At 54.0% G+C, this 17,822-nt stretch overlaps 2 protein-coding genes and 1 long non-coding RNA gene across 3 annotated transcripts in view; 2 read left to right on the forward strand and 1 right to left on the reverse strand.

The window, feature by feature from the left end:
* The window catches only part of KLF13 (Kruppel like factor 13), a 43,092-nt gene extending 25,551 nt beyond the window's left edge, over positions 1 to 17,541 (forward strand). Inside the window, exon 2 of the mRNA XM_018066229.1 lies at positions 11,812 to 17,541. Within this exon, the coding sequence (XP_017921718.1) occupies positions 11,812 to 12,101 (290 nt within the window). The 3' untranslated portion in view covers positions 12,102 to 17,541. The remainder of the gene's footprint in view (positions 1 to 11,811) is intronic.
* Positions 4,626 to 4,888, forward strand: LOC106503362 (6.8 kDa mitochondrial proteolipid). Its single transcript, XM_013973051.2, is given in 2 exon segments — positions 4,626 to 4,842; positions 4,844 to 4,888. Coding segments are annotated over 2 exon segments (183 nt in total). The 5' UTR covers positions 4,626 to 4,689; the 3' UTR covers positions 4,874 to 4,888.
* Positions 5,171 to 6,954, reverse strand: LOC108638513. The gene is made up of 2 exons (XR_001919873.1): positions 6,135 to 6,954; positions 5,171 to 5,765 (listed from the first exon to the last, which is right to left on the reverse strand). It is a non-coding gene; the product is annotated as an uncharacterized LOC108638513 (long non-coding RNA).

Raw genomic sequence — 17,822 nt, forward strand, 5'->3', positions numbered from 1 at the left:
GACATGACCGACCACCAGAACAGAGAGGAAAGAGATGGAATCATCTGTTCTTGGGGTTCAGCTCATATGAGTTGTTCATGGCATTACGTCCCCTGGAGGAGATCCCCTGTGTGGAGCAGGGTGGGCTCTGGAAGCATTTGGGGGAGCGGGGGAGGTGACACACCTCACCCAGCCTGCCCCTTCAGGAAAAGTACAGGGATGTGAGTCGAGTATGCGTGTGACACACAGAGATGGACTCAAGCCCTTGTCTGGAGTGGCTGCTGGCTGCCTGCTGGTAGGAACCATTGGTATTTTATTCTCGCTGTTAGAAAGGGGACCTTGGGTACAGAAATTTTCAAATGTGTTTTGTAACCCTTAGCAAAAGCAGGAAAAAGACCTTTCTGAAATGCCTGGTGTGTAGTCCTTCTGACCTTCACAGGCATGTGCACCCACGCGTGTCGGTGAGTACTACTCCCTCGGCAGAGGCCTGGGTGCTGGCTTCCACGGAGACAGGCCCAAGTCTGAAATATCTGTTAAGTTTGTTGATCCCCCGTGGTTCAGTGGGTTAAGAATCTGCCTGCAATACAGGAAATGCAGACGACCTGGGTTGGATCCCTGGGTCAGGAAGATCCCCTGGAGGAGGAAATGGCAACCCACTCCAGTATTCTAGCCTGGAGAATTTCATGGACAGAGGAGCCTGGCTGGCTACAGTCCATAGAGTGGCAAAGAGTCAGACACGACTGAGCGGCTGAGCATACACACACATGTAGATAAGTGTAAATGTGTGTGTACATCACCATTGTGTTGCATTCTGACTGTAGAAAGCAGTGCAGCTGAAAACCATAGTGATGGCAGGATGAGGTCACCCCAGATAGCAGTGGGTCCTCCATGCAGTGACAGCTCTGGGGCATGTACGTCTTCCCCCTGCACAGGACAGTGGGGCTTGACTGCTCGGGTCTGTGTTCCTGGTTAGCCGGTGGGGAGAGAAGTGTTTGAGTTGATCCCTGTCTAGGGAGGGTCCAGAGAGATAACTGGGCTGGCTCCATACCCACCCGCCCCACCCAACACATGAATCCTGGCTGTGGTGACCTTGGGGGGTGACTCCAAGGAACGCCACCTTGGGGCAGCTTTCACTGGCCATCCTCAGCGTCAGTCCCTTGCCAAGCCATAGAGGAAGGGGGCACCCCAGCCCAAGGCTTCTGAGGACACTGCTGGGAGTGGGGGCTGCAGAGTGGCTTCTGCTCTCCTTCCTGGCCCAGGTCCCTTGGAAACCTGCTCCAGGATGGGCCAGAGAAAGGCAGAGGGCCAGGCAGGGTGTGCAGAGAAGGGCCAGCCTTTCTCCCTGGATCTGGTAGGCTCCCAGGAGGGCACTTCTCCCCAGACAGCATGTATATCTTCAGGAAGGGAGAAGACCAGGAGAGTTGGGGGGGCAGGCAACGGGTGGCCTCCCACTCCGTGTGTGCAGCCTGATGTGCTGACTAGCACCCAGGCTTGCGGCAGGGCAATGCCCCTGAATTCCTGCTATGGCTTCTGCTCCAGCAAACAGAATCGGGTGTAACTACCCCATGTGACCGAGGCTGGCCAGACACTGGCGAGTCTGGTGACCTGGGCTCCTTCCTGAGCATCTTGGGTAGGTCCTCTGAGTCTCCTAACTGTCGTAGCAGAAGTAGGTCAGTGACAGGATTTTTTTTTTTTTTTTTTTTGCATCTGCTCCCTCAAAAACCAAAAGCATTTTCAGATGATAGTAAAATGACTTACTTGTTTTTATTCTGATTTACTTGTTTTATGAAGTCAGCTCTGAAAAGTCCACCATTTGGCTCTGTTCTGTTCGAGCCTCGTGACTGTTTTTCTCTAAGGGAAACGGCCTACTTCTTGTCCCTGGAATAGGCTGGCTGTAGGCACCAGGCCTGGAGGCATAGCCCAGGCTCAGGTTTTGAGGGTGCAGCTTCTGGGCGCTCAGGCCTTGCAGACAGACAGGCCAGCCTCTCAGGGAAGAGAGCAGCCTGACTCCTTCCACATGGTGGGTGCCAACAGGGACGCCCTTGCCCAGGATTGGGGGTCTGCCGGCCCTACCCTGAGGAGCCTACCCTGTGGCTCTGTGGGAAAGGTGGTTGTGCTGGGTCAGGTGTGGCTCCCCAGGCTGTCTGGATGATGGGCGGTGGCTTCCAGGGTTCCTCTTCTGCTGTCACCCCAGATGTTAGTGGCCAGGGTCAGCATGGGCGGCTGGCCACAGCCAAGCCTGGTCCATGGTGAGGAGGGAGGCAATCCTGACATGCCATCCCCTCCTGTGAGTTGGGTGAGGCCATTCTGACATTTGACCTCAGGCCCCATTTTACAGATGGTTCATCCTGACCCTCCACCTGCCTCTTGGGGTGGGTGCGGTCCTGAATGGTGTACCAACGCCCATGCACCTTAGGGACTGGTTCTCTGCCTGCGAGGCCCACTCAGGAAGCACACGGGGAGGAACCTGAGGGCTGAGGGCTGAGGGAGGGGACACAGGAAGAGGAAGTAGGGCCAGAGTGCTTGCATAGCCTCTGCCTGAGAGAAGGGTGTGGTGTGCCCCGCCCCCTGGGGCCCTGGTGGGTAGTGTGGGGCCCCAGGTTGGCTCATCTGTATCAAGGAGCAGTCTGGTCCCCATGGGAGTCTCCGAGGACTTCTCTGCAGCTACTGCTGACCGTTGTCACCCCAGGGTCTCCCCCACCTCAGAGGTTTTTCCATTGCTATTCCTGCTCCCCCATCCCACACACGCCCTGCCCTCATCCTGTCTTTTTTGGTCCAAGAGGAAAACCTTTCCCAGGAGCCTGCACAGGACACCCAGTCCCTCCCTCTTTCCTGCCCTGGCAAAGGACTCCCATTCTCCTGCCTTGAACTTGGGGTTTTCATCCTGGCAGTGGGATGAACTCTCCTGGGTTGCAAGAGGAGGATGGGTGGCAGCTGGTGTCTGCCCCATCCACCCAGGCTCATGCTAAATGGTCAGCTGTGGGAGAGTGGACAGAGCGACTTCTATGGCAGGAACCTGGGGGGCCTCCAGGCATGATTACAACCCCGGGTCTGCTGCTGTTGGAATGCGTCTCTGCTGTCTTTTCAGCCATACCAGGTCTGTCACACTGTTTATCAGGGAGAGTTCTCCATCTAGCCGGGCTGTGGAGTCCCAGTCCTGCCCTGGGAACTTGTAGAAAGGTAGAATTTGTGGCTGCCATTTCTGAGTTTGCTACGGATTTCTGTTTTTATTTTTAGGTAAACACGCCGTATGTTTCAAAATCCAGGGCATTTAAGTCCCTTTCCAAGGAAAGTTCTCCGAGTCCTTGCCCTCCAGGCGCCCAGCTTTCTGCCCCCACAGAATGCTGGTCCTGCGTCCTCAGGTGCCCACCCAGAGCATCTGAGATCCAGGCAGACCTGCACGCACGTGAAACTTGGCCTCCAGACTGAGTGTCCTGCTTAGGAGCTTGCTTTTCTCACTCAGTGCCATCCCCCAGAGATTTCCATCTCAGTTCAGAAAGAACCCATTCAGCTCCTTCTTCATAGGAGTCTGTGGTGTGAGGGTCTGTTAAGTGTATGTAACAAAGCCTAGAAGAGCATGTTTTGAGGCATTCGCCACACTGCATGAGCAAGTTCACATACCATTTTGTAGGTGTGCGGGTGTAGTCTGCAGGATAGTTCCCCCAAGTTGCATTGTGAGTTCAAAGGATACACAGGTCTGTCATTTGAGTAGTCATTGCCAGGCTGTCCTCTGCAGAGCTGGTGGCAGTATGTACTTCTATCAATAAAGAGTGGGCATGCCAGCTCCCACCGTCTCAGCACCCTGATAGGTAAGAAGGGGAGTGTCTGGGGTTTCGCTTGTATCTGTCTCCTGATGGGCAGTATTGAGCATCTTTTTGGATGATCAGGAGTCACTGTACCTCCTGTTGATGAACTGTCAGTTAGTGCCCTCCTCATTTTTCTATTGGGTGTTATGTTTTCCTTTTAATTTCTGTCATCTCTTCCAGTATTGGAAATTAGTCCTTTGTAACAAGAGCTGCAGATACATTTTTCTCAGTTACTTATTTTTTGCCTTTCCTTGTGACTTTGTTTATGGAGATGTATTTTATACTTTTGTAGTCAAATTTATCAGTCTTCTCATTTATGGCATCTAGATTTTGATTCATAGAAAGAACTTCTAGCATTTAAAAGGAATGTTCTCTCATGTTTTCCCCTAAAACATCTGTGGTTTTACTTTTCCCACTTAAATCTTTGACCCTTTCAGAGTTTATCCTGGTTTAAGGTATGAAGCAAGAGGTAATTGTTACTTAGTTATCCTGAGTAAGACATTTTTGGACCCTATCCCTTGAACCCTGCCTTAGATGTCATTTTCTGCTCCATAATTTCTATGGTCCTAGAATCTGGTCCAGGCATTTCTGCTGTGCTCTACTGCCAGTCAGCAGCCTGTACAACGAATGGCATGGTAGATGTGGTGGTCATTCCCCCCACTTCAATATTATTTTTCAGAGATTTTTTTTTTTTTTTTGCTATTTCTATTTTTCTACATGAATTTTAGGACCAAGTTACCCTATTCCAAAACAAAGCAAGGCAAACAACCCAGAATGCCTACTTTAAAAGTACACCTGCATCGGGAGTTCCTTGGGAGTCTAGTGGTTAAGAATCCACTGTCCAGACCTTTCCGAGTCTGCAGTTCTGAGTTGGGGCTTCCTGAGCCTCTGATCCTTGGCTGAGATGCTTCAGAGTCTTATTAAGAAAGTTTGGATCCCCATGAAACCCTACTATACCCAAGTTTACCAGGAGATTTGGGTAGGAACGGGGTTGATGGTCTATATCGTTTATAAAATCAGGAGTGCTGATAAAAGAAGTAAAGCCTTGAAAGCTTCCCACCCCTGCACCAACTCATGGTCATCATTAACCAGCTTTCCGCGGACAGGACATCGCCCTGGCTGTGCTCTGGGAACGTGGGACCCCGTGTTGACGTGCCGTGGTGCCATTGCCCTCGGTCCTGAATAAACATACCTGTGAGACCACCCCCCCCCCCCAAAAAAAGAATCCACTCTCCAATGCAGGGGACACAGGTTTGATTCCTGGTCAGGGAACTAAGATCCCACATGCCAAGCCCTTGAGCTGCAGCTAAGACCCAACGCAGCCAAATACATATTTTTAAAAAATACACCTGCACCCACTGTACAAACGTGGAGACACACGGGTCTGCAGAAGGCAGATTTGCTTGTTTAACTGGAGCCCCCAGGCTTTGTGTAGCAGTCTCCAGCCAGGTACCACCTCCCTTCATGTCCTGCCAGCCCTGGCATGTGCAAGAGTGCACAGGAGCGTGTGATGAGCCACATGCATGCACCACAGCATTGCTGAAGGAGAGCAGCACCCCAGGCAGGGCCAGGCAGTTTCGGCAGAAATGAGCACTGGCTGGTTGTCTAGCCAGGGACGCTCCCAGGAGCTCCGCCCATGATAACCGCCTATCTTCTCAGAACACATGTGTGTTCTCACACTAAACCTTCACAGTTACTGTGAGATGCAGCCCAGACAAATGAGCAGGAGTGCAGGTGCTGGAGAGGGGCAGGTGCTGACCTCTGCAGGGGCAGCTTCCAGGCAGAAATCACTGCTTCTGCCTGCTGAGTCCCAGAGCAAGGGGGATCCCACCAGGTGGCAGTTCTTTCTCCTGGGCCTCACCTCCCTCACCTGTACATTGGTGGGTAAGAGCTTCCAGCCTGGACTCCCCAGGACACAGGCATCCAAGTGTCAGCTCCATGTGGGTTTGTAAGACACCAGCAGAGAAGCCGAATGGTCTCCTAAAGAAGATAGAAGTCAGCTCCCCCCTCAGAGAACAGGCCTTTCTGTTGACCCTGAGGCTGCCGGTCTGGCTTTCTTCGGAGGCTGGCAATTGATCGGCCCCAGTGGTCAGCCATCTGCCGAGATGCCCGGAGTGGGAGGGAAAGCAGGCCTCCCAGGAGTGAAGAACGTGGCCGTTTTGAGGTTAGGAACTGGAAGCGGACACATGCCGGAGACCACAGATTGGAGCGATCTATTGATGAATGACAGGCCGCTTGCTGGCAGCCAGTAACTGGAGCCTGGGAGCAGCTGTTTCTCTATGGAGGCCTCTGCCCCTGCCTCCCTCTGGCTGGACCAGCCCTGCCCCTCCCCCATCATCCTCCACATACCCGCACAGATGCCGTGTGCTCACCGAGGTGTGCTGTTGTGGATCTAGGCACCCCTGGACCACCTGCTTTTCTGTCCCGGGGCCCCAGGTCAGACTTCTCTTCCCTTCTCCCTTCCCCAGGCTCCCCGAAGCTGGGGCCGGTAGAGCCCAGCACTCACTGCCCAGAAGGGGCCCTGGTCTGCAGGCGCGGCGCTGGTCCTGGCTCAGGGCACCACCACTGCCTCGACTGCCCACCAGGGGCTCACACACAGAAAAGAACCACGACGTAGTCGGTCTTGGAGCCAGCACCTCCCTCACTCTGTGGAGCCTGGCAAGTTTGGCCGAGGTGGGATGGGCCGAGTGAGGTCACGGGGCGCACACGCCCTTGATGGAGGGCAAACGGGAGGCGGTCTCTGGACCCATCCGAGCTGAGCATGCGCACTAGTGAGCGCGGCTGCACCTGCGCAAGACGGGCCCCGGGGCGGGGCGCCGTTGCGGGGGTTGGGCGAGGAGAGCCCTGGGCTCCCGCCCGGTCTCTTGTGGCTTCTCAGAAAGAACACGCTGTCCCCGCCCAGGCCTGCGGCTTGGGCAAGAGTGTGGGACGCCCTGTTCCCTGATAAGATGAGGCAACCGCTTTCGGCTGCCTCGCAGGGCGCCAGGGAACATTTATGTAACCCCCGCCCTGCGTGCCCCTACCCCACCCCCACGACCCACTCACTGCGGGACCGTGTTCCCCGCAACTGCACACCGCCAGGCCCGGCCCCCCACCTCGTCCCCACACTCCATCCCCAAGGATCAGCACCCGCAGGTCCTCAGCCTGCCTCCACCGTTACCCTCGTCCCTCAGTCCTGGCTCCTTGGGGCCTAGCATTCACTGGCGGGTACCACCCCTCTATCGTGGTAGGCCTCTACCCCAGTCCGTGGATCTCGAAGGCCCTTCACTATCACTTTGGCCCTCCTCCAGTTTACCTCTCCTCCCTGAGCATCCAGTCCCTTTGCTGTCACCCTGCCTCTCTTCACAAGGTCTCTCGTCCTCCTGTCCTGTGGCCCCCTCGGCCCACATACCTGCCGCCCTCCTGGCTTCTGAAGTTGGGGGTGGTGGGCAGAGAGGCTGCAGGAGACCTGGACTCCCTTCAGGGGTCTGGGGTCTGAGTCCTTTCTGCGCTGGGCCGAGCGCCCTCCGGTGGTAGCTCGCGGTACCGCTCCTGTGTCCTGATTACATCCTAGAAAGAGGCAGGTGCAGAACTTGAGCTTGGTTTCCTCTCGGCTTTACTTAGTGCATGGGTGGACCGTCCCCCCCAGCCCGACCTGGGTCTGCTGGCCTCCTGCCCGACTCTGGGTACACCCCTCACATACACACACATTCAGTTCAGCCACCATGCCACCTGGGGCCAGTCTCCGGAGCCCCACCCTCCAGAGGTTTTCAAAGTGAGGCCCAGAGACACCTGCAGGTACTGCAGACCCTTCCAGGGAGCTGTAAGGTCAGAACTATTTTCATAACAGTAACATTATTTGTTCTTTATTCTCTCAAAAGAATACAGTGGAATATCCCAGAGGCTGTGTGATGTATGGTGACATCACCCCTCTGACAGCTACTGGAATGTGTGCTTGAGTTTAAATATTTTGTTTTAATTTCTGTGATAAATGTCGATGGACATAACCCAGGTGAACAAAAGCTCCCTCCCTGGGAGGGAAGCTCCCTCTCACCCTTCCTAAAAAGGTGAGCAGCGCTGTTGGGGAGGACTCCCGTCCATGCTGCCTTTGCCCCCACGCTTCTGGTCCACCTTCTGGGTGCCGCTTGAATGTCACCACTCAGAGGCCAGCTGAGCCAGACCCAGTGCCGCTCGAAGCCAGCATGAATCATAACTTCTGAATGGTTTATCTGTCTGTCTATGGACCGGCTTATTGGCCTCTGGGAACAGGCTGCTGGAGGAATAGAGAAGGGAGCAGGGAGAGCTGTGTCTGTGGGCATCACACCCACATCCCCAGGGCCAGGCATTATGTTTGTACTCCATCGTGCTGCTGATACCTGGGCAGGCTGAGGGCTACTGGCTGGCTGAGTGGTGATGCTGGACCCTCCCACCTGCTGCCACCAGGCTGCCAGGCACCAGCACTCTATCCTGCTGAATGTCACCCCTCCCTGCTGCCCTGGGATCATGAAACCCTCTGTAATTATATCCACCTAAGGAGCCTCTCAGAGTTGTAAGCAGAAGGACCCTGAAAAGGACAAGGTCCCAACGAGGACAGAAGGGCTTATTAGGAAGCAAGGCTGAGTGTGACTTTGGGTTGGTTCTGTGCCCCCAACCCCTGGCTCTTCCAAGCAGGCCCAAATCTGAGAAGACTAGTTGATAAAAATAATAGATAAAAGTGACAATAGCATCTCAGGAGTCATCACTGGGCATGTACCAGGCCCAGTGCCAAGGGCTGCTTGAGTTCAGTCCTGTAGAATCTCCACCTCACTATGAAGATGGGGCACTGTGTTCATTTCCTGTGGCTGTTGTAACCAGTTACCACAAGCTGGGTGGCTTGAACACCCACAACAGAAGTGTGCTCTGTCACTGTGGAGGGCAGCAGTCTGAAATCAAGGTGTCGGCAGTGTCAGTTCTCTCCCCCAGTGTCTGGTGGCCACCCCAGATACCGAGTCCCTTGGCTTACGGGCCCATCATTCTTTGGAGTCCTTTTCCTTCTCTTCTGGTCTTTGTGATCTCTTCCCATGATCTGTACCTTATCGTATCTGGAAAGACATTTTTCCCAAAGAAGGTCACATTGCCATCTTCCAGGGGTAAGCACTTGGATATATTTTTGGTGGGGGCACTCTTTACTCCATGGCGGGCAGTGAGGGACTTGTCTGAGGCCTTAAGACAGTACATAGTGGAGAGAGGGGCTGAGGCTCAGCACTGGTCATGTGAAGGACACCACCATATCCTGTGCTGGACCTTTCCAAGTACTTTATAACAACTGTGTGCTGTAATTCTGCTAGGATGGAATTTGAATTTTTTTTTTTAAGTTAAAAATGTTTTCATCATGTGGGATTTTAGTTCCCTGACCAGGGATCGAACCTGTGTCCCCTGCAGTGGAAGCACTGAGTCTTAACCACTAGACCACCAGGGAAGTCACTTCGTTTGGCATTTTAGTTTACTTCTAATTTAGACAATTTTCTTGTATGCCTTCTCTTTTTCCTGGAGTTTCTAATTGCCTCTTTTTTCTTTTAACCAAAGAATACTATATGCTTTCACTGCATCCTAAAATTCATTCAGCCTCTTAACTATACTCTCTGGTGTGTGGAACTCCCTTTCTTGTAAACTTCCTTGTGTGATTCCTGGCCCACAGCTCCAGTGCCCCATCAGGTCTCTTCCTTCACTCCTGTCTGGAGATGACCCTTCATTGTTCACTCACTTCCCTGGCTTCTCCTTTTCTTCTTATTTTTGCTAGTGTGTGAGAGGTACTCTTGGGAGGATCTGTTGGTCTATCATCTAGTGCGGCTTATAAGACGGCTGCTGTCTGTCCCAGCCTCTTTCCCTCTCAGATGACCTGCTTCTCCCCTTTCTCTCAAGTAAGTTCTGCAGTCTCTTCTAGTGTTCTAACATTGCAGATACTCTTGGCAGGAGCCTTTGTTCACTATTCCGCCCACCTCTATGATAACCCTTTCCATGTTAGTTTCCTGTCTCCTTCTTTTACTGTAAGATTGCTGTGGTTGTTCAGTCACTCATTAGTGTCTGACTCTACAACCCCATGAACTGGAGCACAGTAGGCTTCCCTGTCCTTCACCATCTCCCGGAGTTTGCTCAAACTCATGTCCGTTGAGTTGATGATGCCATCCAACCATCTCATCCTCTGTTGCCCCGTTTTCCTCCTGCCCTCAGTCTTTCCCAGCATCAGGGTCTTTTCCAGTGAGTTGGCTCTTCGCAACAGCTGACAGATCCTATTCTATTGTTTCTTTGGTAATTTCCTCTCTCCATTTTTTTCTGTTCTTTTACTCAATAATGTCTTGTGTTAGATGTTGCACCCACAGGATCAATTCCCTGTGACTCTGAACTGTGACCTCCTGCTGTTTGTAACTATCAGATGGGAAGTGGTTTGCTTGCCTGCTTGATTGTGAACCCCCTGCCCACACACCCTTCTACCCAAAACAAAGTCAGTAAGGAGAGCATACAGAGCCATACAGAGCTTAGCTTCAGCACTGCTAGGAGACAGAGAACACCGCAACATTCCCATATTTTCTAGAGCTGTTTCTGTTTTTTTGTTTGTTTTTCTCTATTTTCCTGGGATATTTCCTTGAGTATGTTTCTAGTTTTCCTATGGGATTTTTGTTTGGGCAACAATACTCTCAATTTTTAAACACTTATTCTCTGTACTCTGAACTTCCTTTTTATGGTATCCTGTTTACGCATAAAATTTTGTCTGAAATATCTTGAGAATGCTAGTCAGAATTTTTAGGTTAATATTCTCTTCTGTTTCCTGGCTTCACTCTTTTTCCTCTGGAGTCAGTGGTTTTGTTGCTCTTGGCCTTGCCCTTTCGTGCCACTGGTTTTCCTTGGCTGCCTGGCCATCTTTGGGTGTCTGTTTGTATTTAAGGTTGATGGCCTCATTGGGGGTGGGCAGTGTCAATTTCCTCCGTTGAGCCCTGATGGAAGGGCTTCAAAGACCAGCTCTCAGCTTGAGGGCCAGAGTCTGGGAAGCAGGGGGAGAAATACAGCAGGAAGGGGAATTCTGTGGCCACCACCAGTGCCAGAGGCTGCCCTCTAGGGTGCAGGAACTCCCTGCTGGTTCTCCCTGTGCAACTAAGGCCTATTTTGTGTGTGGTTCAGAGTTTGCCTGGGTGAAGGCTGGCCTGCCTCTTGCTCTAAGCTGTCCTCCCCTTCCTCTCTTGGGTGTCACCCCCAGTCTCCTCTGCTGACTGTTAGCCAGGTTGGAACTTCTCAGAGAGGAACAGCAGCAGACTCTAGCTGGAGCTGCAGTCAGTCTCTTGGCCAGTGCCTGCATGCTCAGCCATGTCCGACTCTTTGCAACCTCATGGACTGTAGCCCACCAGGCTCCTCTGTCCATGTAATGTTCCAGGCAAGAATACTGGAGTGGGTTGTCATTTCCTCCTTCAAGGGATCCTCCTGAGCCAGGGATCCAACCTGCATCTCTTGCATCTCCTGCATTGGCAGGCAGACTTTACCACTGCACCACCTGGGAAGCCCATAAACAGACTCTTAGTCCCAGAAAATTGTCTGTCCTGACCTGTTCATAATACAGATGAGGAGACTGCAGAGGGTCTGAATGGCTGGGTGCTGAGGTCGGCAAACTGTCTGCAGATCCTGCAGGATTCGAGGCTCTGGAGTTAGGGCTTCCGTGGGGTTAGGGTGATCTTTGGGGTCAGGGTGATGTGGCCAAACTTGCTGGCTTGCGAGCTCTCCCGGAGCCTTCCCCGATCCCAGCTCCCATTCTTAGAGCCCAGGGACCAGCCTGTGCTTCCCGCCGCTGAGGCACAGCTGACCCAACACAGGCTGCTGGGTAGCACGCACTTGAGGGGGCCGCAGGGGATCCTGTCATTTACTCCCGGGAGGGGTCGGATGGAAGCAGATGGGACGGGACAGGAGGGTGCTGGCGCCCACATGGAGGTTGGCGGAGGTGGGGCGCCAAGGAAGGGGCGCAGGGAGGGCGGGGCAGCCTAGGGTGTGCGCTGAGACTGACCCTAAGCCCTCTCGCCCGCAGGAGAGCGTCCCTTCGCCTGCAGCTGGCAGGACTGCAACAAGAAGTTCGCGCGCTCCGACGAGCTGGCGCGGCACTACCGCACACACACGGGGGAAAAGAAGTTCAGCTGCCCCATCTGCGACAAGCGCTTCATGCGCAGCGACCACCTGACCAAGCACGCGCGCCGCCACGCCAACTTCCACCCGGGGATGCTGCAGCGGCGCGGGGGGGGCTCGCGAACCGGCTCGCTTAGCGACTACAGCCGCTCGGACGCCAGCAGCCCCACCATCAGCCCAGCCAGCTCGCCCTGAGCGCTTGCGCGTGGGGCGGGGCCCGTGGCAAGCCACGCCCCTACCAGGCCACGCCACGCCCTGAGGCCCCGCCTCCTTACCACAGCCATGAGCAGATGCTCTCACTTCTCGTGATTCCGTGTCTTTTCCTTTTGTAATAAGAAGAGAGGGAAAAAAAGAGAACTTTATGAAGTCGACGACAACAACAACAACAAGAAAAAAAAAACAATTTTCTTCACCTCAGGTGTCAAATTTGTAAAAAACAAAAATAAACAAAAAAAAACCCACAATGAAAAAAATTCCAAAAAACACCATCCACAATTGCACAAGAGACATACCCACGCAGGTGAGATTCAGCGGTGTTGAGCCCGCCCCGCCCCTCCCCCCCCCCGACTTTCTCAGGGATGGACATGTTCCATGAGGTCAGTGAGGACGCCCCCTTCCTGCCGCCTTATTCTGTACATAGATTTCCACTCTGGAGTTTCCTTTAAGGTGTGGGCACACACTGGGGGCGGAGCAGTGCAGGTGGAGCTCCCCACGGGCAGCAGATGGAGCAGTGGTCACCAGCCTTGTGCTTTCAGGGCAGACCCCTGAGCAGGGCCCACGGCTCCCTCTTCCTGCCCCCTGCCCAGCCTCAGGCTTGCCCCAGCGGCAGTGGGCTAAGAATGCAGAGATCTCCAAGGGACACCTCAAGCCGTGATGGGCAAGGGGAGCAGTTCTCACCTCGGGGACCCTGCCCAGGTCCCTCTCAAGCGCTGGAAGCAGAGATGCAATCCTGGGTTGGGCAGACCGATGCACCGTCTGATGTCCACACGGCTTTGCGATGCTGTGTCCCCGCAGAAGGCGCCAGGACCTTCCACTATTATACCACGTCCTCTGACTGGCTCCTACAAGGATGTCCAAAGGTGTCACCAGTGCATCCAGTTCCTACATTTTTCCCGACTGACCCTGCTCGTGAGACGCCTTTGTTTGACACGGTGGGTAAAGCGGGGCTCTGTGCGTGTGGCCTGTGGTGGCCTTGCGTAGCACTCCACGGAGACTGTTCGGTAGCAAGAGACCGGAACATTGTGACTTGGAACTTTGGGGGATAGCAAGGCAGACGCTATGGGAAATGCAGTCGGAGAACATACATTCTCTTTCCTCCCCGGGGAGCACCGGACAGAAATTGTGGGAAGTACTTTTTTTCAGACCCACCGTGTCCCCAGCTGAGACTCAGTGAACACTCACCTTCTCCATGAGCTGTGTCCCCTGGACTCCTCCCTCCCTGGTCTCCCCCTCCCACCTGGGAGGCCCCAGCCCACCCCAAGCCTTGGGGCACTGGGGTATAGGGTCCCCATTGCCAGCCTTCCCGAGCAGAGAGCTGGGGACATCTCTCCGGGAGCCCCAACCCGGGCAGGTGGGTCAGGCAGGCTCCATCATGCTCCCCTGTGGAGGGCTGGGGCAGCCCCCGCCCAGGCACCTCCCTGGCCTTCCTCCAGGGTGTCAGGGCCTGTAAATACAAGTCCCCAGGATAGTGTGTGTATGTGTGTGTGTGTATGTGTGTGTGTGTTGGGGCAGGAGTGTGGGTTTGGGAAGGACTTGGGGTATCTTGCAGAGACCTCTGTTCATTTCAATGAGGAGGAATGACCCTTGGGACCTCAGAGGGCCGTAGCAGGGCTTCCCTGAGCCCAGAGTGCCTTGGTTGTGGCCATCTTGCTTCTGCCCCCACCCGATCACAATGAGGGGTACAGCATGGAGGAGCCCCAGAGACCCAGCCCCAGCTGGTGCTCATGGGCCCTGGGCGGCTCCAGAGTACATGGGCGCCCCATGTCTTTAGCAACTGCCGTCCTCTGCACTCCAGGTGCCCATTTCTAACTCTGCTATGTCAGCTGGGGTCAGCCAGTGGTGTGATAGGGGCTTCTGAGAGCATGGCAGGTACGAGGTGGGCAGGTGTATCACTCTTGCTGTGCATGGGAGTCGGGCAGAAGCGGCATGGGGGTGAGGCCCCACCCTGGCCTCTGTTGGGGCTGGGTGACAGCCCTGCTCGCATTTGGTCCAGGACAGAGAACAGAATGTGCTGGACACCTGAACAGAGCAGTGCCCTGAGCACCAGGGGTGAGAGCTTTTCACGCCCAGTCCCCAAGTGAGGCCGGCAGGGCCCTTGGAGGTCCCTCCCAAAGCCGTTTCTGTGTGGGGCCGAGAAAGCCACACTCCGAATACATTTCATGTCTCAGGAACTCACATTCCAGGTTCAGGAATTTTATTCCAAAGTTCTTTGGTGCGCTCACTGCCCACGCGGTCCCCAAAGTCAGGGAGGGGGGCCACGTGCCCTGCGGGAGCCTGGTGTCTTCTCGCGACCTGGCTGTGGCATTGCCGAGGAAAGAGGGTTTCAGAGCCCACGTCTCTCTGCACATAGGAAGAGGGGAAAGGACTCTAAACCCAGTCATCTTGGAATAAAAGAAGAGCTGGTTTGTTTTGGAGGGGGGAGGGGGGTGGGGGAGGGAGGGAAAGTGGGCGTTTGCTGTTCCCAAAGAGAGCACTTAATTTAATTTTTCCTCTAAGTGACCCAGGGCTGTTCCGTCTGCTAGATGGAAGGGTAACATTGCCTTAAAACAGAAATATGCAGGCACGGGCTATTTTTGGCAGATGAGTGTGTCCTCGTTCCCAAAGCAGTTTTGGTCTAATGGCAGGGTGCGGACCTTCCAAAGTGGGCCTGGCTCAGGACACGGGCTGCTGCTTCTCTGCCTTCGGGCATCTGGAGAGAACTGGCTGGCACTTGGAGCACTTGGCCTGGAGCTCCAGCCAGCAGGCCATACTGGCTCATCTGAGGCTAAAATTCATCTCACTTGAAGGGTGGGGAAAATCCATGCATCTCAGGCTAGGTTCAATTGGGCTTTTGCTAGCATCTCATCATCACGTGTGGAAGGAGGGAGTGCGGGGCCTCCTTCCCTCAGACCCCCGTGGGAAGTGGTTGCACCGTGGTAGGGGTGGGTGGAGGACCCTGCTGAACAGCCTGCATTTTTTTTCTAAGAAGTAGAATGTCTTCCCGGCCCAGGTCTGTTTCAGGGTCTTTCATTTTTCTGGTTTATGGCCATGCTTGCTGGCTTCAGTGTGACAACTCCTAGAAAACAGTAGTGAAAACTCCAACCTTTGTGTGCTGACTCTTGTAGGCCAAGGGGGCAGAGATCTCAAAATGAAGGTTGCCCGAGGTTCCCCTCCAAGAAGGCCTACAAGTGACCTTGGGCTCAACCTGGGGGCTGGTGTTTGGCCCTTGTCCCAAACAAGGAAGCCCTCAGCATCAGCCATATTAGGGTTGTCAGCACCCCAAACGCCTACCCTGTACTATAGCCATGAAGAAAGATGAGCCCCTTCCACAGTAGGCCATGGGGTGCTGTGTGGGCATGGGTAGTGGTGCCCTTGATGGGAATGTGATCCTGCAGGTGTCTGCCTTGCACCCTGCTGCAGCCCATGCACTGCACTTGAGGTGCAGGGCTACCCCTTTACTCTGAGGCTAGGCATCCAGGCAGGTGCAGGATTCGCCAGGGTGTGGCCTCCAGGTGCACACTTCAGCAGCAGCACTGGGGTCCCCAGATCTCCCCACGCTCTTGGTCACAGCTTAGACCGGGGTGGCAGGGTGGGAGGCAACTTAGAGGCAGGGACAGACAGCAGACCACCAGTGGCCCCCAGCCTGTTGGTTGGGACATACGGACAAGGCTGGTGGCTTTCTGGGGTCCAAGTGAAGTGTGGCAGAAGCAGGGTCTCCATTCAAGTCTCCTGCCCCCCAGCCCACTGTCCCCAGAAGATCAGGCCGCTTTTCTTGCCAGAAGCAGGACTAAGGTGGCTGCAGGGTCAGAGCACCCCAAGGGACTCACTCCTTGAGTTCAGCGAGCGAAGGACCACCCAGCAGGGAAGCATGACCTGAGCAATAGCATCCCCTTGATGCTCAGCTCTTGGTTTCGGCTGTGTTTACAAGGCTACCTGATTTTTTTTTTTCCAACAGCTGTCACTTTCTCTTCTTTTTAATTTTCTTAACCCTTTTACAAAGTCATTCAAAGACTCAGTGCTGAAGGGTTTGAAGATTGATGGGTTGGTCACACTGCAGCCTGTAAGAAATGCTCTGCAGGTCACCCACATCTTTGCTGTCCAAAGATCCCACATTCAATTCTGGTGACCGTATATCTTCCAAAGCTAAAATCAAGGGTATGGGCCGAGACTGTTCTTGAATTCAGGATTGCCCTGGGGAAAGCCAGGTCCTGTAACTGATTATCCTGACTCCAAGACTTGAGCTTCAAAGGTTTGTCCCAGACACATTCCAGAGAATTGTATCAGAACTCAGATGCACCGTCCAGCTTACTACTGATAAATGCCTGAACACCGTTCAGGGAGAAGACCTTCCTCCTGCCCGCTACTCTGTCTCATCAGTTAGAAGAGTTGGATGTGGTGGGAGGCAGGAGCCCAGGGCTGTGCTTGGTTTCTACTGAACCCTTCTTGCCATATGGGGCTTGCAGTGTGCCCCCGGCCCCACCCAGCCTCTCCCCTTCTCGTGCAGCTTTAAAACCTTACTACTTTTATGAGGGACAGATGAGAGCAAATTGCTTCCCCTGCCCTGAACACCTTACACTCCCTGTGGGGGACACAGGAGACATGGGGGGTGGGGGAGGGGTGCAAGAACAGCCTTCTCCCAGGGCTCCAGGATGTCTTCCTGGTGTTATGATGACAGGCTGCTGCACATATTTGTTTGGAAACCAAGCCGAATGCCTGCCAGGCAACCAGAGGTCTGGGTGAAGGCTGTCTCCCCTACTCAGCCCAGGACCGCCTGTCCCAGGCCACCTTGCCATCCCTGGAGCAGGGGGCCACCTCCCAGGGTCCATTCCTGGGTCAGGGTGCCTGTCTCTGGGCCTGTGGGCAGGAGGCTCACCTTGGAGAGTCCCTGTGCCAAGCACCGAGGACCGTGAGGGCTGGAGGGTAGCTTAGCAGCTGTGCATTGTTGGGGGCAGGGCCGTTATGGCTCCCACAGGCCAGTAATCCGCCCGGGAATCTCTGTGTGCTGGGTGCACTAGGGGTCTCAGCCACCCTAGACTTCACAGACGGCCCCTCCTCTTCCCAAAGCCATTGATGGAGCTTCTCTGGGATTGTTTGCCAAACCCCATGGTAGACTCCAAGGGTCCAAGACCATTTCCATCGAGCACACTTTGTTTGGTTTTGTTTTTTTAACCAGCACCACACCATGCTTCCGAAGGCCATGTCTCGTCTTTCCCGGATCACTACAGTGAAGTATTACAGTTGTACAGTTCCCAATCTGGCCTTGGCTTGCTCGGATAAAACTTTGTATGTATTTTGTAAGGCATAGATTCTATATTGTAATGATGTCCTATGCAAAAAGAAAAAAAAATTAACGAAACTGTAAATTTTATTGTTTTAACGTGTATGCATGTTTAGTGACGTTTACATTTTGAAATAAAATTTATGATTCATTATTTGCCAGAACTGCTTCTCTGATGGGTGAGGCCCTGGAAGGGGAGGGAACTGAAATGGCCCAGTTTAAGAAGTTGGATATAACTGGCCCAAGGGGTAGACACCAGCTCAGAACTGGCAGGCCTTACATGGAGGAGAGGGAGAAGGCTTTGCAGGGGACGAGTACTTTGGCTACCTGATGCGAAGAGCCGACTCATTAGAAAAGACTCTAACGCTGGGATGAAAGATTGAAGCCAAGAGGAGAAGAGGGCAACAGAGGATGAGATGGTTGGATGGCATCACCAACTC

The sequence above is a fragment of the Capra hircus genome, chromosome 21 (assembly GCF_001704415.2).
Source record: "Capra hircus breed San Clemente chromosome 21, ASM170441v1, whole genome shotgun sequence".
NCBI classification, from domain to species: Eukaryota; Metazoa; Chordata; class Mammalia; order Artiodactyla; family Bovidae; genus Capra; species Capra hircus.